Source organism: Phodopus roborovskii, unplaced genomic scaffold, assembly GCF_943737965.1.
Source record: "Phodopus roborovskii unplaced genomic scaffold, PHOROB, whole genome shotgun sequence".
Lineage (NCBI taxonomy): Eukaryota > Metazoa > Chordata > Mammalia > Rodentia > Cricetidae > Phodopus > Phodopus roborovskii.
Genome location: NW_026126486.1, coordinates 1,777,568 through 1,804,816, shown reverse-complemented (window position 1 = coordinate 1,804,816; position 27,249 = coordinate 1,777,568). Strand labels below are relative to the sequence as shown.

The 27,249-nt window shown below is 39.1% G+C and overlaps 1 protein-coding gene across 4 annotated transcripts in view; it reads right to left on the bottom strand.

The window, feature by feature from the left end:
- Nucleotides 1-21,759, bottom strand: part of Cyld (CYLD lysine 63 deubiquitinase) — a 47,060-nt gene extending 25,301 nt beyond the window's left edge. For 2 of the 4 annotated variants that reach the window (XM_051195093.1, XM_051195096.1), the window contains exons 1-5: nt 21,559-21,709; nt 13,086-13,738; nt 11,592-11,894; nt 9,427-9,532; nt 3,402-3,500 (exon numbers count right to left, since the gene is read on the bottom strand). In XM_051195093.1, the coding sequence (XP_051051050.1) occupies nt 3,402-3,500; nt 9,427-9,532; nt 11,592-11,894; nt 13,086-13,589 (1,012 nt within the window). In that variant the 5' untranslated portion in view covers nt 13,590-13,738; nt 21,559-21,709. Of the gene's footprint in view, nt 1-3,401; nt 3,501-9,426; nt 9,533-11,591; nt 11,895-13,085; nt 13,739-21,236; nt 21,362-21,558 lie in introns of those variants that run through there. The other 2 variants (XM_051195094.1, XM_051195095.1) reach the window with 2 other exon arrangements.
- Nucleotides 21,760-27,249: the final 5,490 nt, after the last annotated feature.

The window sequence follows — 27,249 nt, the reverse complement described above, 5'->3', positions numbered from 1 at the left end:
ACCCCAACCATAAAATTATTTTTGTTGCTATTTCATAACTGTAATTTTGCCACTGTTATGAATCATAATATAAATATCTGTGTTTTCCAATGGTCTTGAGGGACCCCAGTAAAAGGGTCATTGGACCACCAAAGGGGTCACAACCCAGAGGATAAGAACCCCTGCCATATAAGGACATTTCAGTCAAAAAAAGAACGAACATGCAGCAGTGTTTTAGAACCTAGATATACACAAAATTCTTTCACCACGGTTTGTGAAGTGCATTCTATGATGGTCAAACAAAAACACAACTGCCTAATTATGCACTTCTCAGAATGCATCCCATTAAAAAGTGACTAATGATTATAATTTCCCTTCATAATCTTCAAGTGCTATAATACAAATACAAACTATGAACAAAATTCAGTTTAAAAAATTCAGGTGTGTGTATGACTCAGTATTAGAGTACTGGGTTAGTTTGTGTAAGGTGCTAGATTTGATCTCAGTACCAACAAACAAAAACAAAACAAAAAACAAAAAAAAAAAAAAAAAAAAAGATCAACTTCAGTGTCTGGAGCAATACCTGAACTGAATAGTAAAGTACTTAAGGTTCTGTTGATTTTGATCCCAACATTACAAAAGAAATCATTTAAATTTCTTTTTAGATTTGCTATATAAACATCTCAGAACTTAATAAAATTCCTTCTTTTTTTTACAGTTTCAGGGGACAGACTCTTTGGGGACCTCTGGACGGGGATGCATGGAATATCTGGCCTGCGCTTATCAATGGCCCTGGGAATGCAGTCCACAACCCAGGTGACCCATAGCACTTTCCTCCCCTCGGGAGCAGGCCAAGTTCAACTCAAGTGCCAAGATTGTGAAGCCCAAAGGCGAGAAGCTAGAGGACTTCAAGTTTGTCATTTCTCAGGGCTGCTTGAGCTGGAGATGACCTCAGATCTCAAGGCACAGCTTTGGGAACTCAACATCACCACGGCCAAGGAAATTGAAGTTCAAAGTGGTCAAAAGCTATCATAATTTTAGTACCAGTTCCTCAGCTGAAACCTTTCCAACAAATCCAAGTCCAGATAGTTCGTGAATCATGCAGTCTTCACTGTTCAGAGAAGGGTTCTGCCCAAGTCAATTCAGAAAAGCTGTACAAAAAAATAAGAAGAGCCCAGTAGCTGCACCCTGACAGCAGAGCACGACTCCATCGTTGGGTGCTGGCTCTTCCCAAGGGAAACTGTGGGTAAGAGGATCCATCTGAATGGAGGGCAACTAGCTCACCAAGGTTCATTTAGACAAAACTCAGCCGAATAAGTGGAGCACCAGAGGAAACTTTTCCTGGTGTTGTGTAAGAAGCTCTTAACTTGAAATTCCCAGAGTTTTAGTTGTAAAGAAAGAAGTGAATAAAGTGTCATACTATAATATAAATAATAAACTATGATATAAGCAATATAATAAAATTAAATGATATAAATAATAAAAAATTTTTAATTCCTCATATGATGGGACTTGTCATTCTGTAAATATGTTTCTCATACTGGTTAATGAATAAAGCACTGTTGGCCAATAGGAAAGCAAGATAGGCGGGACTAGGAAACAAGGAGGATTCGAGGAAGTAGTAAGGAGGAGTCAGCATGTAGAGACCCAGGAGAGCACCATGCCAGCCCCTCTCCACGTGGAAATACTTAGATTAATAGAAATGGGTTAATACTTAAGACAGAGATAGCCGATAAGAAACAAGTAACAGGCTAACAGCGTTATATCTAATACAGAGTCTCTGTGTGTTAAATGGGGCTGCGGCCGCAGTGGATCCAGGCCAGCAGGGGAAAAAACCTAACTCCTTACACTATATCTGAAAAAATTTCTTACCAAATTAGATTTATTGTAGAACAAACTAAAATGGAGATTAATTACATAAGTCTTGATAACTAGGTATAATGCAAGTTGAATTCCAAAACTCTAATAAAAATTTCTCTTCCAGAAGCTTCCCCCTGATAGTTGTAGAGAACACGCAACTCTTTCTGTTAGCTTCCACATACCTCATAGGTTTATAGCAGCATTTCTCAACCTGTAGACAGTGACTACTTTGGGGTTCACATATCAGACATCCTGTATATCAAATATTTATGATTCATAACAGTAGCAAAATTACAGCTTCTGAAGTAGCAACAATAGTTGGGGGGGGTCACCACAACATGAGGAACTTTATTAAAAGGTTACATTATTATTATAAAGGTTGAGAACCATTGGCTTATAGGGTGATTAATAAGTAAAAAAAAATGATATGTGCATCACAAACAAGTATAGACACTTCCCTGCCACTGTATTAACTACAAAGACACACCTTGTTGGTTATCAGTAGGAATTCCACAACCCATACTGAAGGCAGTTGTTTTCCAATTTAAAGCAAAAAGCTCTGCACTAAATAGTTTACTCATACTTTATGAGGCACACCTGTAGGCAGCTACTTAGAAAGCTAAGACAGAGGATCATCACCAGAGCCCAGAAGTTTAAAGTCAGTATAGGACATGTATCAAGACCCTCTCATCTACAAACAAAAAACCTATAGCTTTTTAATATTTGAGAGTAGTGACCTTATGGTATCTTTTCTGTATGACATATGGGTATGTACGTGAGAAGAGGTGTGTGTGTATGTGTGTGTGTCCTCAAAAGCCATCATCTTGTTGATTTTTTGTTCTCTTCTGAAGAGGGTCTCCACTGGCCTGAAATTTACCAATTAAGATAAAAGAACATGCTGGCCTCTAGGCTCCTTCAATATCACAAGTACCTTTTACACTTTGCACAGCCCAAGCTAATATCCTAGCTTTTCTCACTTCCTCCCCTACCCTAAACTCCCTCCAGCTCATGGGTTTCCCTACCACCAGCTACCCATTTGTTCTCCATATAAAGACAAGATTTTCCCCTGCCCCCAATATTTTCATTTCTCTTGCAGATAGCCCTGGTCATGTCCAGTCTCCTGCTCTTTCTCCCTGCTCTGAACTCTTTCAGATGCCTCTGGATCCCTCTCTCTCATCTATAATAACCCCCCAAACTCATGGGGTGGCCATTTCCATGGTTTCTTTTTTTGTTTTGTTTGTTTTTGTTTTTCCAGACAGGGTTTCTTTGCAGCTTTGGAGCCTTTCCTGGAACTCTGTAGACCAGACCGGCCTCAAAATCACAGAGATGTACCTGTCTCTGACTCCTGAGTGCTGGGACTAATGGCATGGGATCATCACCACCTGGCTTTCCATGGTTTCTTTACTACATTTTCACTTATAATTATGTGTATACCACTTTAGTCTACATAAAAGATCTGAACAATTATATGTACATATACTTATACAAACATAATAGCATATAGCTTATTTGACTTTGAGAAATCAAATTATTAGATAAACTACCAAGAATGGCATCCATACCTGTAACCTTTGGTTTATTATGACTAGATGAACCTTTGTCACCAACACCTCTTGACATAAAGGCTAGTTTGGGAGGCCTCCTTTCCTGTGTCATACTATCTGAAACAGTAAACATGCTTTTTAAATATAAACATAAATTCATATCGAAGATAGTTTAGCAATCAATGATAATAGCATAAACAAAACAAAGAAATCCTTTCCAACATAAAAAAAAGCACAATCTTTATAGTCTTACAGATTCTCTTTAAATACTCCAAAATACTGAAAAGCAATTTCTTAGGAAAAAAAAAATCAACAGTTTACTTAAAAATGCAATTTCTACAAGAAAATATACTCCTCAGTTATCAAAATGCTTTAAATTTTGAAGTTAGTCAATTTTATTTGATGTTTTAAAAAATCTTTAAAGAAAGCCTTATTTATAATTTTTGTTGCATTTTCCACATCAAGCATTTATGGAAGGTGTTGAGATAAAGATGGACAATGTATTTACTGCAAAAACCAGAATCTTTATATGACAATGTGTCTGGATAATCTCTAAGCAATGTGATATACTAAACTGACTTGATAAAACCTTGTGTACCACTCTAGTGAATATCTTGAATTAATTTATTTAACAGAAAAGAGCTTGACAAAAGCCTGGGTAGGAGACAGATTAGAGTTAGGAATGCAATCAATAATAAATATGTTCCCACTTTTAAATACACATACATTAAGAATAATATAGATATGTATACAAACAAATGTAAAAGGAAAAAACAGAGAATTATGTACAAATCAATAATGCAGAACGCCAGAGGCTCACAACTAATCACTCTAAGTTTTACTTCAAAGCACAAATAACAAAAAATTTTGGCTAAAACTTCTTTTAGACTCAAAGATTTTTCCTAAACCTCAAAGTCTGGTAACATTCATCCAATTCTCATAAGCACTGATCAAATAAACACAGAAGAGTGAAGGTGAAAGACTCCCCCTCAGGAGGTTCAACAGCACATCCATGCATACCTGATAAAGCTGTTATCGGCAAAAACAATTATCACCCTCAGCAGAGTTTTGAGGACAGAAAGAAAAAATAAGAAATTTTTATTTTTTAAACACAGAAAGGGTCATTTAAAATAAAAGAGAGTCATATTGAATTAATTGTATGCAACAAAACTGTTACCTTTTTTAAAGTACATGAAGTATGAAGACATGCAACACACACACACATACACACTGATCAAGAAGGACACAAAAGAAAACTATGAGCTTGGGATCAGTCTCAGGAGGGAAGGATCCCACCAAACGACTTCCTTTTTCAAATTTCTGTGAATATGCACATATTGTGTAGTGCAAGTCATTGTTGTTGAATGACAGACACAGAGCTCATTGTATTACTTTATATGCATTACTCAAAGAAATGTATTATTTTAGGGGTGTCCCAAATTGGCATGCTTCACCAAAACTTCACAAACTTGGATGTGCTGTCACAGCAGATGTGTTAATGCTTTGAACTATCAGAAATAGCAGTGCAAAGAGGGACATTTTACAGCAGGGTGAAGCAAAGGTATCCAGACACCAAACCAATAGTTCACTGAGGAGAATTCTTCCCAGATCTCACCAACTGTTCAGCTGCTCTGAAAAGAATCTTTCCTACGTGCTGAAAATGTTAATTTTGTTTCACAAATGGAGGTAATTGGGCAAGAAAAAAATAAATAAACTAAGGAACTAAAGGAGACACTGACATGCTTTTTCCCCTCAAGAAAAGAGTGTTAATGAAACAAAATATAGATGAAGGCTCATTCAAATAAACCAAATTAATTTTCATCTAAACAATTTTACTTTTTAAAAGTCTATTTGCAAGCTTTATTTTGTTGGCAAATAAGTGTAATTTATGTGTATAAAAGCAGTATCATTCTTCATTATCTACTATTCAGGGTTATGAATATCAATAGCTATGAAAGAAAAAAGCACTCTTCCTTTCTCGTTGCTGCTCTAAACCAGCAATGACACCAATGACAAGCAGGGATCTTGAAGATCTTGACAAGGGAATCCCACTCACGAAATTCATGTTTTATCTTGTTTTTTTTTTTTGTTGTTGTTCTTAATTCTATACGAGTGTTTAAATAAAAGATAATTGAAATGTTATTAAGGTAAGTACTGTTTAAAAAATTCCTTGTAAGGTTACACCCAAGTTCTAACATAGGGAATATTAAAACAGCTTTTTACTTTTTTTCTTTCCATTTACTATGTGCTACTACAGAAGCTGAAATAATTTACATTTCAAACTAATTTAGAGGTTGAATGTATACATATATTATTTACATACATATATAAGGGAAGAAATACAGTTTAGAGTTGGGGGTGGGACAGTTAAAATCTTCATTTTACAGAAGACTGAAAACAATACAACCAAGTTTGCATGAAGCTCAGGGATCCTATTCCTTCTTGAATGGAAATACTAACAAGAATTGCCCCAATCCAAAATGTACTTCATTCAGATATGAGATGCAAAACTCAAAGCAATGTAACTAAGATAGCTAAAAACTGACAATTACATTAGCTCAAAAATGTTGCAGGTTTTAAGGTTTCAAAGCATCTGAAAAAAAAAAATCCTTAAAAAAGGAAATACCCAAACATATTTATTTGCTAACTGAAGTTTCAGTTAGATAGGACTGTAGAGAAGCAGTACTATCCTGAATTGGTTCTTCTGAAAAAAAAAAAATTCCTAAATAATAAAAGGAAGAATTACCAAGGCTTCTTCTCAGCCGTCCAGCAAGTAAGCATTATAAAATCAGCATAGCTCTCCAAATTTGTTTAGGACAGGCCCTCTCAATTCAGCTCCCAAATAATTTCTTGTGTGTGGTCACTCATTTACTACCTATCTTAATTGGTTAAAATAAAAGCTCCACATAAGAATTATTTTTAAAATTTGTATACACATGTGTGTGTGCCTGTATGAGTGTGCATCTGTGTGCCATAGTGTGCATGTATAAATCAAAGGAAAAGCTGAAGGAGTCATGCTCTCCTACCACAGGAGTTCCAGGAATAAGATTTGAGGTCAAGTGGCCATACCCACTGAGCCATCTTGCTGGCTCTAATTATCACTTTTGTTCATTGCTGGGAGTTGAACTTAAAACTTCACTCAAGTGTTCTACCATGGAGCTACATTCCCAGCCCCAAGAACTCTTTATCTGCTTTGCTTCCTACAATATCCACATCTGAAGAAGCCTCCGTAAGGGCTTGCTGTTATCTGACGGAATGGTGCTTTATACTGCTTTTTTTTTTTTTTAAACAATAAGTATTCACTATAACTTTAAAAAGTATTTCAATTCACAAACATCCCAAACTGTGTTATCTATAAAACATGTATGAAAAAGTAAATACCACTAAATAAAATACAAACACATATAGGTTTTATCTTGAATAGAAACCATTTGTTTCCAAAAGGTTAGACAAGGAATTGGGAGTGGGAGACCCAGGAGGAGTTGGGGGGGGCGGTATTACACTCAAAATATATTATATGCATGTATGAAAATTCCCAAAGAATTAGTAACAAATATATCTCAAAAGAAATCAAAGTTAAAGTACATCAGATATTTTAGAGCAAAATTGAAATAAAGCTGTCACACAAATCTCATGCTTCTTGCTACAAAACTAAAAGCTGTATGAGAGCATGTTCAAACTGTAAGACAAGTATTATGACTTGACACCAGCAGGGAGACAGGAAAGGCAGAGGCCAGGAGCCTTCATTTTCCATTTCTATAAAACAAGAAATTCAGGACTAAAATAAGCTATAGAAAAAAAAACTCAAAAGCATTTTGTTGTCAACATTACCAATAATGGGAAAACATTAGAAGGAAAAAAATAGTATGCTGCTCACTTATGATTCTTGCTACAGTAAAATCATCTTTTATAGAACCAAAGAGAAATACATCTCCATCCCCATGGAAACAATATCCCCCAGTATGTGATACTAAGTAATATGGGTTTCTGTGCAGATCCTCACAATGCAAGAACACTCATAGGATATGAGATTTGTTGGGGGACTGAAGAGAACACAGGCTGATAATTAGGTGGGGTTTGGTCTTTGGCTCTGCCACTTACTTTCATCATAGATAATCTAAGTCTGATTTGAGCCACAGTTTGGTTGTTTTGTTTTGTGCTGCTATTGCTGTTTGTTCTGTTTTATGTATTTTTAAAGTTAATTTATTTGTTTTATGTATATGAGTGCTCTCTCTGCATGTACAACTTTATGCCAGAAGGCATCAGATACCACTATAGATGGTTTTTTGAGCCACCATGTAGTTGCTGGGAATAGAACTCAAGATCTCTGGAAATGCAGCCAGTGCTCTTAACTGCTGAGCCATCTCTCCAACCCATTTTCTATTTTTCATCAGCAAAAGAGTTTATATTACAAATCTGTTCAGAACATAAAGATAGCACAATCATCTAATTCCAGGCTTGGCACATCCCTGGCTATGGTCTACTTACAGGCTTTCGGACATTACCATCTCTGAATGACTATGTTGGTTTTATTGCACTAGCCTATCACTGGGAATTCTAACAGCAGGGGCTGGTGTTGTTATCACTGTCAATCACCTCATAGCAGCCAAGGAAGATACTTGTTTTATGGGGGGTGGGGGTTGCTTTTTGGTTTTTTTTTTTTTGGTGTTTTTTGTTTTCATTTGTTTTTAAGTTCAGAGGCTATGCTCTAGCTCAGTGGTAACGTGCTTTCTTTATCACTGTTACCTCTGGGTTCCATCCCCAGCAATCAATAAACACACACACACACACACATGCACACGCACACGCACACAGAGAGTGCAAGTGACTTCACCCACTTAGCTATCTTGTAATAAATAATATACATAGTAAATAAAATAATATGTATAATAAAACTATGTAATGTTCTTGACTACAGTTATGGAACATGGCCTATCATAATACCATCTTTAAAAAAAGAACTTGGAGGGTGAGAGTAATGAAAGAGATGTCTTGATGGGGGTGCATTTTGGGGTCAGGAAGAAACCTGATGTCAGAGAAACTTCAGGAATCCATAAAGATGACCCCAGATAAGACCCCTAGCAATAGTGGTGAGGGTGCCTGAACAGGCCTTCCCCCATAATCAGATTTGTGACAACCCTAATTGTCATCAGAGAGCCTTCATCCAGTAACTGATGGAAACAGATACAAAGATCCAAGCCAAGCTCTGGGCAGAGCTCCCTCCAGGAGTTCCATTAAAAGGAAGAAGGGTTGTATGAGCCAGGGAGGGTCAATGACATCAAGGGAACCCAAAGAAACAACTAACCTGGGCTCAGAGACTCTGGACCAACAGCTAGGGAGCCTGCATGGGACTGACCTAGGCCCTCTACATATGTGTGACAGTTGTGTGTGTGGGATCAGGCCCATCCTTAACACTTGAGCTGGTTTTTGGGAACTTATTCCTCATACTGGGTTGCCTCACCCAGTCTTAATACAAAGGGAGGAGCTTTGTCCTATCTCAACTTGATATGCCATGCTTTACTGATACCCATTGGAGGTCTATCCCCTTTTTACAGAAACAGAGGAGGAGTGGATGGGGGTGGGGGTCAGAAGGGAAGGGAGACAGGAGAGGGGGGAACAGGAGGAGAGGAGGGAGGAAAACTCTGGTCAGAATGTAAAATAAACAGAAAAAAAAATAATTAATTAAAAAAAAAAAGAACTTCAGCCTTCATTTAATAAGAATCCTGAGTCCACTGTGGAGTTTAGATGAGATAACCAATGTCTCTTTAAAGACTCCTACTTTCAACTCTTACTCCAACAGGTAGCAGTTTTTGAATGTCTAGAAGAGGACAATATAGGAAATAATGTATAAACTTCACTATATTTATATACTTTTAGAAATAACCTATATTGTTTTTGTTTATGGAGAAAGGATATTCTATATAATGACAATTCTACAATATAAAAGCCAATTTCAAGAGATCTATCTTAAGTATATATATTTGCATTCTCATAACAAAATACACATTAAAAACTGTCTTCTGAATACATGAAGTAGACATACCTGGGATGATGTCATTGATGTGCAAAAGAATTGTACTTTCAACACTTGCAAAGCTACAAAGCTGTACTCCATCAAACCTTCCATCCCAGTTGCCAATCGGGTTATCCTAGAAATTCCATTAAAAAGTAAACTTTTAAGCCCTCATCAATAAAATGTAAATATGAACATTTACACTTCTTACAAAAGTATCCTCTAAAATATTTTACATTGAGAAATTTTAACTATTTTGCCCAAAAGAAGACTCTATTAGGAATACCTGCTAAAGTAACGTTTTACTATAAAAAATCAACTTACAGCAAACACACAGAATAATGAGCAAAAGTGTTTTTCATACTTTAGTTTGCAATAATAACACCAGCTGAGGTTTAAAGAGACATTATTTGCGTAAGAAAATTTACTAGGAATGCACTGTTTTACCCAGAAACCTACCCTTAAAAGTTAATCACACATTTACATCCCTGAGCACTTTGCTCATATATACTACTATACGCCTTTCTATGAACAGAATAGTAGTTAATTCAGAATTCTTTTGTCATCTGTGGGTATACTAGCCTTTCCTCAAACAATGGAGATTTTCTACATTATGGTTGTTCATGAGGTATAGACAGATGACAGTGAAACAATTGCTCTGAGCACCAGTATGTGGAATGCTAAAGTGTCCCTGGAAACAGAAAGGCATGAGTAAAGTTGCAATTGATGGAACTTTCTTCTCAAGAAGCCTAATGAGAGTGTTTGGAACTGATGGACAGAACAAGGGTGGAGTTAACAGGCAAGCCTCAAGACAGCCTGCCTGGGCTAAACAAGATGATTCCCTAGGCTACCATCAAAAAAAGGGGAGGAGCTAAACAGCTACTGTCACATTTAAAACCTGGGCCAAAGAACCTATAGCAAGGGGAGACTATAAGTCCAAAGACTTAATGGCCATCTTTCTCCAACCTTCTCTCTACCCAGCCCACAATTTATCCTCTGAAACACTAAACTGAATACTGGTTCTTAATTATTGGTGATTCTGAGAGGCCCATGGGTCTTACTCTGGCTCTAATTTCACATAGCATGAGTCTGGCAAATTCTTACTTTGTACCCAACTAATGAACATCATATATAATTTCTAAGTACAAGATACCAGAAACATGCCAGAACATTCATACCCTACCATCTCTTTAAGAGTATCTCTAAATAGATAAAAATAATTACTAAAGATGTCCATTGTGTGAGTCTGCTGTTCATATCCTCTCCCAATATACCATGGTATTAACAATTATGAAGGAATCTCCTTTATCCATTAACAAACTTCTGCCCACACTTACAGTCTATGACAAAAATGGTCTCAACTTCTTTCTTCTCATTCTTTTAATGCCAAAGGTTAATTCAATATGTGCATTGGAATGCATCCATTATTAACAAGTATGATTATTCAGTAATAAAAATGAGTGAGACAAACAAAAGAGGTGATACCATATGACCTCTTCTGAGGTACTTATAGCAGGCAAATACTCAAAGTGTAGTTAACAGACATGGGCAAACTGGGCAGTATTTATTTAACAGGAACAGAGCTCAGCATGGGATGATGAAAGACAGTAGAGAAGGCATAATGAGAAAATACCAAATGCCACTGAACTGTTATTCTAACCATGGTCAAGGTGGAAACTTTCTTATAATACACATTTTTTTGCCACAATAAGATAACAGTTTTTAAACAGTGCAAACCCTGTGGGAATACTATGTCAACTCAAAAAGCAGTATGGTTCTTTTCCTGGGCATTTTCTATCAATGAATTTTTACATTCATTACTATCAGAAAATGATTAAACTTTTATCAAATATACACAAAAATGTATCAACAATCTTTTTAAATGAAAGGAAAATACAGTATCATATGATCAGGAAAAGTGTCAGTTTTATGTTTTTGGTTTGGTTTTGCTTTTGTCTACTTGTCAGTTATTATCAGAAGAATTTAAAGAATAAGAACATTATCCCTGTTTACTAAAACATGAAAAAAGTAATGAATGCATTGTTTCTGATTCTGTACCAAAGATAAACTGGAATGTCTTCTTTAAAGTACTGTAAATTAGTTCATTTTCAGTATACATAATATTCTATTTATATCTAAATTGGTAACAAAACTAATACAAATATTCACAATAATAAAATCCAAAATTTCCTTACCATGTCCACACCAACAAAATATCCTAGACTCTCTTTTCCTGGCAAAACATCACAAAATATTACTGTTCCAGATTCTAAGTTTTCTCCAACCTTCAAAGAAACTCTGGAGTTGATTTCCAAAGGAGGAGGGTCAACCTGCATTGTATCCCCTGGGTCTGCAAAATCACTTTCCAATCCATTGTCATCATCTTCTATGAGTTCCAGCTTGTCCAATGCAACAAACACACCACAGTCTTCATCACACTGAAAAAGCTGCTTCCCTTGATATACTCCATCAGTGAAACCTTGGCCACGACCTTCTTCCTAGTTTTGATTTTTTAAAGAAATAAAGATTATCCATTAAAGGGATTTCTTTGGAACAACTCTAAATTACACACATAATAAGCAATATTATGACTAGCAGCTACTGTTGGGTTAGGGTGTTTAAAAAATAAAAAAGCTGGATCTGATGGTGAAACTAACTCCTAATTTCAGACCATACTTCTTTTGAGAAAGGGTTGGGCTGAAATTTACAACATAATTCTACCATGACTTTTGCCATGAACAGAATTCTACCTTAAGCAAACAGCAGCATTAGCTCCATTTACTGAGAACAAACTGTATGCTGTCTGATGTAGGACTACTGCAAGTCACATGTGCTCTAAGCACTTCACAGATGAGGAACAGATTAGGAGAACTTGATGTAGACTAGTTAAGCAGCCTGGCAACCCTGCTAGTATATACCATAACTGGCTGTCAAAACCTAATTATCTCACCGCTTGAAAAATCAAGTCAAAAAGCAAATAAAGCATGAAACTCTATTCACAAGAATGTGTCAGAGTATGGCATTGCTGAGAACCAATATTCAGTTTGGAAATACAGAATTCTTAGACATGTTTTCAAAAGAAATAAATTCCAAGATTATTTATATTTATCAAGGATAAGTATAAGCAAACTGAAATTGCTACAACACACTTCAAAAATCTTGCCTCTAAACTGTTATATTTAATACCATACATTAAGAACTGGAAATCCTGCAGATGGTATCACAAGATATTTTTGAAGTGGTTAATTACAAGTGGTAGTGTTAATTTTTAATATAGGTAACTTAAAACTTCTAAGATATGAAAAGTCCAGAATAATGACTTATGTTTCTACTGGAAGAGATTATTTTTAAATTTTTTTCAAGAATTGTCTTTATATCCTCTCAATTTATCATTAAATAAATTTTGGGGCTGAAATATAGCTCAGTGGGCCCTGGGGTCCATCCTGAAAACTGAACCAAAAACAAACAAAAAACATAAATCCTAAGGACCATGAAAATAAAAAACACATTGCATAAAAAGGGAGAAACACATGCTTGTGAACACACGCATGCTCACACCGGCACACACACAGAGACTCTCTTTCTCTCTCTCTCTCTCTCTCTCTCTCTCTCTCTCTCTCTCTCTCTCTCTCTCTCTCCCTCTTTCCCTCCCTCTCTCCCCCTCTCTCAAATGTCTTATCAAAACTTACCAGCAATTCTACTCCAAAGAAAATCCCCGACACTGTCCTCTCCGCTAATAAAGGTCCTCTGAATCGTACAACTCCTGGAAATTTCTCTTCCCCAGATCGCAGCTGTACTTTCACAGGACTTCCCACATCTACCTGAAGGCCTTTACTTAGCCGGATTCCATTTCTAAATAGGCTGAGCCTCTCCTCACAGTTGGTAATTGCCAATAGTAACTCTGTGAATTTTTCATTGATTTCTGCAACATCCTTTTCATCAACAAATAGAACTGCATATGGTTGCTCTAAGATTTTTAATCCAATCTGATTTTTTTTGCCTTTTGTGGAAGGAACTCTTGAATGCCCCACAGAACGGTCTTGGATGTACTGTCCTATACTTCCTTTGGGCACTTTTAGGAGCTTCTGTGTCTGTTTGTCTGTTACAGTGCATTCTTGAAGAAGGAGATAAAAAATCCGTTCTTCCCAGTAGGGTGAAGTAACTTTCTCTTGGCTCCATAGGCCTGAACTCATTGTGACAGTAGCTTCAGAACATCAACTCACAAAAAGGAACCACTAGCAAATCTGTCATAAAATCCCAAAAAATGAACTCACTGGAAGTCCCAAAGCAAGTTGTTAGCAACCTGCTGTCCATGCTGTAAAAAAGCAGCAATTCAACGTGCCTGGCAAACAAGCAGAACAAACTTTAGACTCCATTCAATACAACCTTAAATTAAAGCTAAAGTTTTTTTTTAATCCCATTTAACTATATACATTTATAAACATCTCAAAGAGCTAAAAGACACGTGACTTGTGTCCACTGTAACTGCATTCTTTAAAAACTCTAGTACATAAGCAATCACAGACAGTAACAATAATGACTGTTCCAAAATCATAAAATTGAAGCCTACAAAAACTTTAAGATTACCTTAATATACAGACTCTGACACTTTAACTTTACATAGTAGCATTTCTGCCTAATTTGAAAAAGACACAGTACTGAGAAAACACACATAATCTTATAAAAGGGCTATTTCTAAACATGTAACTTAGAAAGTAACACATTACAGTATTGAGCATCTTTTATCAATTAAAAATATGACAATATTATATTCTGGAACTTTATTCAAAAATTCATTTATGTATATGCTCTATTTCGGAAAAGGAACATTATCTCACTCAATTTTATTTTTATATATTTCGTTTTTATTTACATGTATATATGTTGTATCTCTGTGATTGTATGGCACATGTGTGTACTCCAGGAGGCCAAAAACGGGATGTTTGGATCCTCTGAAGCTGGAGTTATAGGCAGTTATGAGCCACCCACCATGGGTGAAGAGAACAGAATTCAGGTCCTCTGGAAGAGCAGTACACACTCTTAACCGCTGACCAATCTCTTTAGCCCCTCAATTTCATTTTCATAATCTTGTATCTTTTGTTCTTAGACAAGTAGATGTTAATTATATTAATTATAACTACTATTTAATTTCTTATAATTGCAAGTATTAAATATTATAATCTTGAGTATATAAAGAATATTAGAAAATTGTTTGTAGTACCAAAATTTGGACTATGAATAATAACATATAACTATATTACACTGCTCTAAGATTTTTAATCCAACCTGATTTTGATGTTTATATCTATAAATTACAGATGTTTATAACTATAAATTGTTTTTATACCACAATTTTAACTATGTGTAAAAGGAAAGAATATAAGTCATTATTTTCCCCTCTTTAATTTTTCATTTAAAACCATTACAAAAATAATTCTACAATTCTGTAGCCTCATTTTAAAGCCTACTTTGATGACTTAAAACATAATTTCAAGTAGTGTATGTAACAAGCCCACAAATAACACCATACAAAATGGAGAAAAGCTTGAAGCAATCCCACTAAAATCAGGAGCAAGGCAAAATTGTTCACACTAGCTACATACAAGTATCACAGTTCACATGTAAAGGTAGAAGAACAACATTTAGGAATTGGTTCTCTCTGTTCAACATGTAGGCTCCCAGGAATCAAATTCAGGTCATCAAGCTTGGCAGCAAGCACCTTCACCTACTAAGCCATCTTGCCAGTCAAAAATCTACTATTTCACAAGCCAATTTAAAAATGCAAGTTAAAGAAAATTAGATTTAGAAGAGAGATATCTTGCTTGCCTCGATAATGCTGATCCTGGAAGTTGCGGTTATTAAACAAAGATCCCAGTGCCAGGTGTGGGATATCTCTTCATGAATTGTCATCAAGGAGCTTGCAAAAGCCCCCAAGACAGTCCAGACTCTTGCCAGTCCTCTTGGTTGCCCACCAGAACTAGATGATGAGATTCTATTACTTAAGACACCACATTCTTTAGCTGTAAGACATAAAGAAACCAAGAAACCAAGCTAGAGCTGGGATGGACAAATCCTCCTGCTGACTAGCTTCCATAGTGCGGAAAGGTACTATGCAGGCTGGTAGGCAGAGTAGTACATCAGCAGTCTTACCCAGCTGTGAACCCTATGGACTACAATACTAACCCAGCAGGCAAGACATGCCTACTAATGGCATGACTGTGTTGGGATCAACCAACCATGCTCTATTGGATTTGAGGCCTGCTCTACTAAAGGGAATCCATGGTAGGTATTATAAACAAATGCAGAAACCCATGGCTTAGGGTGTAACTTACTACTGTTGTTTACCTAAATTGACATGGTACCCAATTAACTTCTAAATGTCTCTGGTTATACCCACAAACCAAAGTTATCCTCAGCCTAAATCAAAGGAGCTTTTTACAATGAATAGTGGTGAATGCAGAGATTCTTGGTGGTGAATGGTGGTGAATGCAGAGAAAAAGGAACAGCTGAGTGTTGAACTCTAAACAGAAAATGTATACTACCCTCTCTAAGGTTAGGTGAACATTGCAAAAAGGGTTGGGATTGAGAGGTGGAGAATATAAAAGCTGGAAGATAGGGAAAAGAGGAGGAAAATGCCATCTTCTGGTGATAGCACAGCCACTGCAATCATGAACTCATAGCAGCTTTGGTCCTTGCATTGGGCCTGTAGGAGACTTGACATGTCAATAACTAGTCATGGATTAGGGAAGGGTTCATAGACTTTACCCATACTTGCTGAACTATTGGCTACTAGAGGATTCTGGGGAAGAGGAAACCATCATCATCTTCATATATGTACCCACTATGCCCAATTAGGCTCCACTGTTTCGTCTCATAACTGTACTCAAACAGGTGGCCCTCATTAAGCTCAACAGGCCACAAAAAAAAAAAAAAAAGACATGAATGTGGTAAAGGGACCTGTATGATAGAAGTGGTGGAATAAAAAATGAAAGGATGGGGTTAGAGTAATCAAAACATTAAACATTATATACAAATATGAATCCTATGATTCTAACCCAACTAACTAACCCAACAGGAACAAAACATGCCCACTAGTGACATGACTGTGATAGGCTCAACCAACCATGTTCTATTGAATTTAAGGCCTGCTCTGCTAGAAGGAATCCATGCCCAGGTATTATAAACCAGTTAAGAAACCCATGGCATAGGAGCTAACTGTCAAAGAATAATTTTTAAAAACTACAATTTCATTCCTTAAAATTAAGGGCTTCATTATTTAATTATCTTCATGAAAATAATGGTTTCTCTGTCATAAGATTGTAGCTACTTGATTCCCAAATACAGTACTTCTTTGAGATGGAGATACCCTTCTCTAGCCCTGTGGTTAAAGGCAGCAATTAATAAAGCTATTATATGTAGCCATTTTATTCTTGTAATTCAAATCAAATACACTTGAAACTAAAACATCAAACTGTATTATTTGACTCAATGATTCCACAAGCTGGCAATTCCACACAGAGTAACATTTCTCTTAGAAAACACTTTTAGGTGATAATATCCTATCACAGTAACAGTTTCACAAGTCTGTGCCTCTGTAAGCCCAAATGAGAGATGCAGGTCACCCAAGATAGGCTAAGGCTAAGGTTCAGCACCCTTCAAACCACCATCACTTAAAGCATCTGTGCAACATTTGGTGAAGATGGAGACACGAGCTTCTCCTTTCTGCTTCCTTTTGTAATGTGTCTTTAATTCCACTTGAGGGCACTGCCTACTTCCTCAGATATGGAGTCAATTTATATCTGCCACTTACATAATACACCTGTGGACACCTCAATCTTAGCCCCCACATAAACTAAATCCTTCAAAAGGACATCCAAGAAGCTACACAACCCCTTAATGTGGCTCTGAGCCTCTGAGGCTCCAAGATAAAATGTTTGGGGGGTTTCCTTTGTTTTGTTTTGTTTTATTACTAAAATGCTATTAATATGACAGCATTTTTCAAGAAAGGAAATTACTTTTCTTAATCACTAAGTTATCACTAGAAATACAAATTATTATTAGTGAGCTTCAATATATAAGTCTGTTTACTACTTTATAAAAAGCTTTCCATCTTGTCCTCTGTCATTCATTCCTGTTTTCTATAAATCACGGCCTATATTTATATGTCCCTCTTGCACTCAGCCATTTTCTGTGGTTTCCTGCAGTCTGCCTTTGACTCTTTTTGTGGCCTGCTTGCTTTCCAATTTACTGTTTCTAATCAGTTCTAAGATGTGAGGTGATGAGGTATGTTTCTGTGTCTGAAAAGGCAAAACAACAAAAACAAAGAGGAACAGACAAATTCTAGAAGGGTCTTGAAGAATAAGGTGCATAAAGCCTTATTACAAAAATGTACTTGAGACTGTTCCCAGAGACTGAGGCAATCAAAAATAGTGAGTTATTGTTGGGTGGGAAGGGAGGGGAAATCTTTTTAAAATGCAAAATTTTTTGGTCAAAAGCATTTCATAGCTATTTTTAAAATAAATTGTTTTTATTTCTAAAATTTTCTAAAATCAGGTATCTTTAAATAGTAAATTGGAAACTGCCTATTCTGTTGGTTTTCTAACTTAACAACTAATGCCACAATTTGAAATAGAAAACATTAGTGTTAATGAAACATTATCAAAGGAAGACAAATCATTGTATATGTTTTAGGACATTGTATTTTAAGTGAATTTGATTACACGATTGCTTTGTAACTCATTAAAAAAAGAATAATATAGCCACTTTGTAAAAAGGTACATGGAAATTAACAGAAGTTTTAAGGCACCATTTTTAAAGTGACCTAGACAAAGAGTGATGAATATCTGCCAACTTGTTGCACAAGTGAACCTGAGTTTATACTCAGTAACAGGATAGGTCACAAGAGACAACTAGAATAGTCAAAACAAACGTTACAAATACCTTATTCAAGGTATTATCTAAATATAAGAAACATGTGCAACCTTCCCTCTTTTAGAAGGAATATATTAATAGGTTTGAAACACATTAAAATTAATTTCCTTTATTCCAAATAATAAAGTTGAATCAAGAACTTTATTGTTCTTTCTAGAATGATCATTTATCATTTCAAGATATCAGCATTACAAAAGAAATGCACTAACATATCTTTCCTCCCACTGTAATAATGAATATAATCCTAATATATTCTCATTCCACTGGGATCTTCACAGTAGTTAAATAAAGCATATAACCCCATGTAATTAAAAACAGCCTCAAGACTCCACAAAGAGAAATATCAAAATCACATTGTGAGTTCCTTCCAGACCAAGGGTTAGTATTCTGATAGTCAGGTTTAGACAGTTAAATCTACAAGCTTTAAGTAAGGTATGATGACTGCTTTCCACCCACTCTGCTTTAAAATACAGGTCATAACTGCTGCAATACAGCACAAGGAAAAGACATCCCAAGTTCACAGTCAAGAGGATGGGGTTAGAGTGAAGTGAGAAATTTTCAGCTGTACTCTCTTGTCACTTGGCAAATGGAATCACTGTGAAAGTGAGCATATCATGAACAACTCATCCAAACACTGTCTCAGGTCAGACTGTGTATTTTGAAAATCAATGAAGTACTGGAAGAACATTACCAAGGACACAGCAGTGTAGCCTCAAACTATTCAGCCTGAAAAAGGATGAACAGAGACTTTTTTCCCTCCTTTGAGGGCACTGGGGAGGAGGGAACAGGAAAGAATTATAGAGATTTGAAATCATATCTGTTTATATAACCTTGTTGACAGCCTGAATGCTAAGTAGAGTTTCATTATATTAAGATAAAAAATATCATTAAAATAAATGAAGATTGAAAAATATAAATGTTGATCTATTTCCAATGAATGAAATGATTAAGATATAAGTCCTATAACAAATATTAAAGATCAGACTTACCAAGTTCTAAAAACCACAGTACAAAAGGACATTAGCTACATAAAAATGATAACTGTTAACTTTTCTAGACTATAAGACATCTTGATATCAGCCCAAGTTATCAGGTTGTACCATCCCTAAGAAACTCCCCAAAACAGGTGTGATTCAAAACTTCTGGCATTTTCTGAGGTAGCCTCCTTGTTCTAAAACACCACAGGAAGATTTCTAAGTCAGCATAGAAATTTCAATACTAAATACTACCCAAATCATAAATGGTAAAGAGATAAGCGACTGGCATGGATACTTAAGAAAAGAGACACGTCATTTTCCAAATGATTTAAGACAGATACGATGACTATTATTTTAAGAAAAAACAACTCTCACTAAAAGAACAAGTTGTTACAAGCCTAAACAGTAAAGACAAATTCAGAGACTTTAAGACCAGAATAACTTGTGACACAAGGACAAATTCCCTAAAACAAGTGGTTTAAAAAGAAGTTTGGTTCTTGCATCTACTGTCATATCTGGGGGGAGAGCAACAATACTGTCTCCTGTGAGTTAAACCTAGCCACTGCACTCCAAAACCATGACAGCCCACTCAGTCAGTGTCTTTTCAGGCCATAGACTGGAAAACTTGATTAGCTTAGGTGGCAACAGTGAAAGCCAGAGTGCTATTTCCTTGTCCTTTTTAGGTGACTAAAAGTTTCTACTACGTTAAAAATAAGAGCAAGAAACAGGAAACATGACTTTTGCCTATAGTTTTGTTAATTCTCTGGATAAAAGAAATCACAATCAATTTTAGACTATGCTGCTACACATATTAAGTAGAAACAAGATAAATGTCAAAATTATGAAACCAAGTTGTTTTGAGCTTCATTTGATTCCTAGTCTCACACCACCTATGACATGTTTTAAAGAAATTCAAGATCCCAGTATACAACCAGGAACATAATACTAGTATAGTTTGATGAGCAGGTTAAATACTGCCCTCATTCTCCCTGTATTAAAGACTCCTTTAAATCACTTAACCACAGTTTAGCTATCTTCTGTTTGATGTATTTTATATAAAAAGTTCCTGGCCTTATCAGCTCATCTCAAAAGTTAGCACTCCAAACAAGGGTTTCTTTGAAAGAATACCTTAAAAATTTGCAGCAGAACATTAGAGAATGTTCTCAGTATTGTCAACATTCAAGTTACATGAACTTCACTAAGAATTTCCTGCAAATCATTCTGTGCAAATCCACCCACTACCCAGTGGGGAGCAGCAGGCTAAATTCTTGGGGCCACTCAACCTACTTGAGGTATGAGGGGGTGTGCAGGAGACTTGACGTTTGAATGCACGCCCCCTTGAGGCCTGCATTCTCCTCTGAAGCCAATGATTACAAAAATGAACAGTCTTATTAAGATTCCCTAATTAGCATCAACTCAAAAAGAAAGAAAGAAAGAAAGAAAGAAAGAAAGAAAGAAAGAAAGAAAGAAAGGTATGAATGAATGCTCCTCTAAGGAGACAACTTTCCAGGGAAAATCAAGAGAGAGGTTGGTGGCAAGGATAATTGGAGTTGGGAGATTGCAAGGCTTGATGGCTAGAAGATGACAAGCCCTTAAAACATGCAAATGCCAAGGGGTGGAATAGAAAAGGATGCCAAGGACATGAATAACCTGGCAGCTGACCCAGCTGAACTCAGCTCAAGACCGTGATCTTCATTCACGACTTCACAATTCTCCACCAAGGCTGACCATGATAATAAAAGGAAGGAGAGGTACCTGTCTCAACAGGGCACACCTTCCAACTATACAACTGTGCAAAACCATCCTCTCCCCCCCCCCCCCCTAAAGCAAGGAAACTGAAAGAAAAAGCAGAACACGCCATTAGCGAGGCCAGACTGCTCTTCCGGGAGAGGAGTCAAAAACAGCACCCCAAACAGTACAGACATGAAGTACCAAAACCCTGGGCTCTCGGTGCCTCCTGCAGGTGTTGGGAGCCAGACAGGGTCCCGGCCTCAGTTTCCCCATCTGTCAGTGACGGCTGGCCAAGGAGGGAGACTGAGTCCTGCGCTGCTCCTACCCTAGTCCGGGAGTCCCGCGACCCGGGAGCCCTCCGGGAGGCCAGAGGTGGGCAGCCACGGTTGACGTCAGAGGCTCGGCGGCCCGGGGCAGCTAACGGGCGGGCGCTGAGGCCCGACGGTCGCCTCTGCGGCTCAGGGAGCCCGAGGCAAGGCGGAGCAGGAACGCCGGGGACCTTGCCTCGGCCGCGCTCACTCACCCTCCTAGGCCGTCGCTCAACGACCCGGCCGCGGCCCGGCTTCAGAGCCGGCGTCCCGGGCCAGCCCGGCGCCCCACACCCACCACCCCTGTATTTACCTCAGACGCGCGGCCCCCGCGCAGCCGAACCTGCTACCTGGGCCCGCCCCCACCTGCCCCGCCTCCGAACCGCCCGCGGGGAGGGAGGAGCGGAGGCGGAGAGGGCACACGCAGCGCCAGCCAATCGCATCCAGAGATTCGTCCCTGCGCGCGCCCCGATTGGATCTTCCTGTAACAGACCTTCCTCCAATGGCTGCTGGCGCGGCGCCGGCTGAAGGGACTTTCCGCTCGGTCAAGCTCGGTGGAGCCAAAGGAAAAGCGAAGGGGCGGGGCAGAAAAGAAAGGACGGGGGACGAGGAACGGTGGCTGATTGGACAAAAGGCAGCGGGTGCCACGTCACCATTGGCCGAAACCAGACCTGGGCGGGGTGCTGTGCTCCCAGCTCCACCCCCCTTGCTCTGGCCTTGGCTCTTGCCTTAGCTGTCAAAACCCGGGTGGGAGGAGATCCAGAGCTGAGAATAGTTTTTCAGAATTCCATGAAAGATCAAAGCTTAGAATCACACCTAAGAGTCAATGTTTTCTTTCTCAATCATTCGCCATGTGGCATGGGGAACTCCCAACCATGCTGAGCCTCAATTTCCTCATCTGTAGAATGGAGGTGTTAGTACCACCTGTCTTACCGGATTGTTGTGAAATGCTACATAGACTCTCCTAACAGTAGGAGCTCAGTAAAAGTTGAAGGAAGCTCTTCCTGCCCTCAGACGGGATCTGGAACACCTGCAGTTTTTGAACCCTGTCGCCACCTATCTCAGATTGGAGAAATTCTCCTAAAGATAGAGAAAGGATTTCCACCCTCCACCTTACCCAGGCTTGCACCCCTGGCCACCAGCCAGATTTGGAGTATAGTTAAGAATCTTTCAATTAGAAGGGAGGATTCTGACTCCCAAAAGTGCTCCAAATATTTAAGGAAATTCTTTTTATAATCAGCCCCAGAGCCTGGCAGCACACATCTTGCTTCACTGGATAGTCCTCTTAATTAATTCCTTCTCCTTTGACATTTTAACTACTAATTATGGGAGAAGGTGATTAATACCGAGAAAGAAGGAGGTGTGTGTGTGTGTGTGTGTGTGTGTGTGTGTGTGTGTGTGTGTGTGTTTAATCATGACACAGATTCCCCCAGTGGAAAGTGGCATGTTTCTGAAAGTCCAAAGAATTGAAACCCATGAGAAGAGAAAATTCAGCAGACACATGAGTGATTACTAACAGTATAAACTCAGCACAACTTGCTCTGCTGAAATCACTGATGAGGAAATTGACATCTTTTGTAAACCTAAGCCTCAAGCCTTCCTGTTTTTCATTGGTACACATACACCCTGCTCCCAGCTTCTTGAACTCTAGCAAGAAGCAACATAATACGAATCAATAGTGACGTGTAGTAGTAGCCTTAGGCAACAACATCCCCCTGCAGATCTGGATTCTCCTATGACACTGGCAGGACTTGGAGATCCAATGTGACTGTGTGGGAGAGCATTTCAGCCTGAAAACTGGTTTCTCTAAGGAAGACAAAGGCGTTAAAGAAGTGGACTTGGGACTCTTAATGAAGCAAGCATTCTTATTTTCTCCAACTTGCCATGGTCCTGTCCATTGTGTTTTCTCTCCTCGAATCCTTTCTCTTATGCTTATTGTCTGTCGATCTGCCACCCCTGGCCGCAATGGCCACTCATCTCACTTCACCCTCTTGTCACATGCTCGGGATCAGGGCCTGACCTCATCCAAGATCATCAGCTAAGCCAAGCCTTACAGCCAGGCTCATCTTGGTCACCATGCCCTGTTGGTTGGTACTGGCTGCCTAGAATTGAGCTGCCATGATCCTGAAGCTCAGTTCAAGCTGTTCCAGCTCAAGAGATGCCTGTCATGATCTGAAATGGGAGAACAGTGTTATCACACTATATATTATTTGCAGTTCTTCATCTCCTAGCCTCTCGTTTTACAGAAGGGAGATTAAGGTCCAGAGATGGGAAATAGATACCCTCAGTCCCACAGATGCTCTTTCCTCACCCATGTTTAAAAGTTGTCTCTGACAGAGTTCTTATCAGCCCTCCCCAAGCTTCCCTTCATGTAGGACCCAGCCTGCGTCCAAACTCTGACCTCAGACCCCTCTGATCAACTGTTTCCCTACCCTTATCCTCTCCCACCCAACCCGGCTTTGGCTCCCTGCAGATTAGGTTGAGTTGCTGAGGAGCTACCAGGAGAAGTATCAGTGAATAAGAGAAACACCAAACCTGCCTCCAGCAGGGAGCACAGAGTAGCTCCTGCTGACATGATTGACAGCTCAGTCACAGTTAGGATAAGAACAGTCTAGGTACTCTGAGAAGGGATGGGCTCACTCAGAAGCAACTTGGAAAGGATCCTGAGAAATAAGAGAGCAACAATGAACATCAGCAAGAGCTAAGGGAATAACCCAAAGGGAACAGAAAGTCATGACATATTGAAAGGACTGAGAAGGCATGGCACACTTCATCAGGGCCAGGTGGGGCCATATTCCTAGAGCAATTGGACTCCTTGAAGAATTTTTAGCCTGGTAGTGAATGTGATTCTAAGTTGTCATACCCAATCCTATTATTGCATGTGCAGGACCGCTAACACATGGCCAGTGAATTGAATACAGCCCTCTCCAGACACTGGTAAATCCCAGTAACTTTTTGGGAACTATTTCAGATACACAGTGGGAACTGAAAGAAACATTTCTTAGTATTACTGGAATGGCCATGACATAGACCGTGCTCTATGCCTCCCAGGGGTTATCCCATGCCTCACTAAGCACTCAGTAAACATTCACCGTGTTTAGTTTCATACTTTTCTGCTTACTCCATATCTGTATTTAACACAACCCAAAGTAGATGTGTAGCGTCCCTGCCCTGCCAAATCAATCCTCTACCATTCCCCATCACAGTGAATAGTGACTTCCCGTCACTCACCTCCATGGTTCCAGTTGTGTTCCCACCAACCTGGTGAACATGGCTCCAAACCAGAATGAGTTCTGGGCCAAGAGGCTACGTAGACCAGGTATCCTTGCAGGTGAGGCTAGGGTACCACTGCTTTCTCCACAGAAGCCCAGAATGGTGTCATGACTAGGGATAGGGAGCTAAGAGTCCTCTGTCACAAATGTATTTATCTCTGGGGAAGGGACTCGAGGCACACCTGAGCACTCCATCTGGAAGCTTTTACACTGGCCACCTAAAAGCTCTTTTCAATTAGATAAAAAGGATTGCATTAAACATCTTTAAGCCAATCCAGCTGAGGCCCCACTCCCCTCTTTGAGCTGTTATCAGTATTTATCAGTGATGAGTGATTGCTGTGAGGAACTCTAAAGCACACAGAAGAAAAGACTTAGTGCTCTTCTCTGACACTTGTGCGCCACATCTGGGACCCATCTGGGGCAATGCACGCACTAAGCATGGTCTCGTGTATACAGCCACCCTTCCGTGGGAAGGAAGCACTAGCAGTGCCACGGGAAGGAGATTCATTCTTCTCATCTGTGCCAGCTTTGGTTTCTGCTCCCACTGAATACTGCTCATTAGGTGAGCTCTGCACTTAGTCAAAGAGGTCTTAGAGAAGAGCGGTGGCTAATCTGACTAGTGTGGTTTTACTAGACTCAATCTGCACACTTGGGGCAGAAGTAAGGAGCCCAGCCATGGGACTGCTACAACCATGGGACCCCTTGTCTCCTGGGAATGAAGCAATGACCAAGGAGTGGTGTGTATGAGGGGGACATGGAACTGCAGATGCCAAGAAAGAAGATAGCTACACATGGTGGTACACACGTGTCATGCCAGCAGTAGGAAGGCTGAGGCATGAAGATCTCAAGTTCAAAGCCAGCTTGGGCATCATAACAAAATGTTTAAAAAAAATCATTAAGGGAAAGAGAAGTTTGGAAAGACAAAAAATGGAGGAAATTACTCTGCTTTTTGGAATGGTTGTGGTGTTCCTTAGAACAGAAGACGATAGGATGAGTGAGTGGCAGAAGGGAGCTGTGCTTAGAGGATTGATGGTGGCTTGTTGGGGAAAATAGTTATAGGTTGCAATGAGATTTAGAGTCAAAACAACAGGCATCTCAGGGGAGCACAGCTGAAGAGTTTGGGTTTCCAGTCTATGCAGCTTTAATGTGTTTGGATGTAACTCTCAAAGAGGAAATTGCTCAGCCCCCATGTCTCAGATGACCTGTAGCCACTCTCCCAACCTGAGGCTGAGCATGAATGCTGCTGGAACTTAACTGGGGACAACTGAGTGGGAGGAGGTACCTTAATTGTTGAAGTAAAGCATCAAAACTCTGGCCTAGACTCAGCCTACTTCCGGCTCAGTTCCACTGTTAACCTTTCGTCTTTGTTTTCAGTGTTGGAGACTGAACTGTGCAATGCTAGGCAAGTGCTTTCCCGCAGAGCTACACCCCCAGTCCTTTTGATCACATTTCTTCACCACATATTCATTTCAGTATCTTGTTTCCCGATTGTGGAGGAGGCTGAGGTAGGGGTGACCTACCTCAATACTCAATGACCACTTTCTCCCAGGATCATGATAGAGATAATTAAAATCTGAAAAGTTTCCAGAAACTAAAATCTAGAAAAGTCTCCTGCTCTGGTACCTTTTGTTCCCCATATAAGAATTAGGTACTTTTGCCCCACGTTGGAAATCTGCAAGGGCTGGGCTAAGCCAAGGGCTACGAGTACATGTGCTTTTCCAGTAACTTTTTAGTCAGAGAAATTTAAGACTAAGAACCCGAGTTCACTGGGTACCCAAGTCCTTTTAGTGTTATCTGTTGGTCTGGAAAGTTCTTCAACTCTGAACTCTGTCAATAATTTCCTACCAAGGTCTGTGTACTGTCCTTGTCTGGGTCTATGTAATGTCTTACTTCCCTTTTTGTTTTGTCATTGTTTTCCTTTTTAAGTAATTTTGATTGATCGCTGTTGTTGCTTAAGATGGAGTCTGGTGTAGTCCAGGTTGATCTCAGCTCGGTATGTCACCAAAGTTGACCCTCATTGTTTTGCTTCTACCTGCCAAGTGCTAGGATCACTAGTGTGATGGGAGATGTCATTCTGTAAGTATGTTTCTCTTATTGGTTAATGAATAAAGCACTGTTGTCCAAGAGGGAAGCAAGATAGGTGGGACTAGGAGAGGTGGGGGATTCTAGGAAACGTAGGACAAGAGTCGCAATGTGATCTCAGGAGGAGAGGACACATGAGTCTGGCATTCTCAGTAAGATAAGACCATGTAGAAATGCATATATTAGTAATTATGGGTTAATAATTTAGACAGAACTACCCAATAAGAAGCTCTAGACACTGGCCAACAGCTTTATAACTAATGGAATCTCTGTGTTATTTTGGGACCTTCACGGCTGTGGGACCAGGCTGGCAGGAAAGTGCTCGTAACACTGGTGTGCACCACCACACTTGGTTCTGACCTCTTATTTCTTCCCAGTCTCTCCCTGGATTCTGCCATCCAAGTCTAAGCACTCCTCATCTTGACGCTGAGGACACCCACCCCACTCTCTCTGGCAGTGCCCTCTCTGGGCTCCAGACTGATCCAGTATAACTTGACTTCTCTTAGGCATAGCAAACGACCATCTGAAACAGACGTCTTTTCTTTCTCAGCT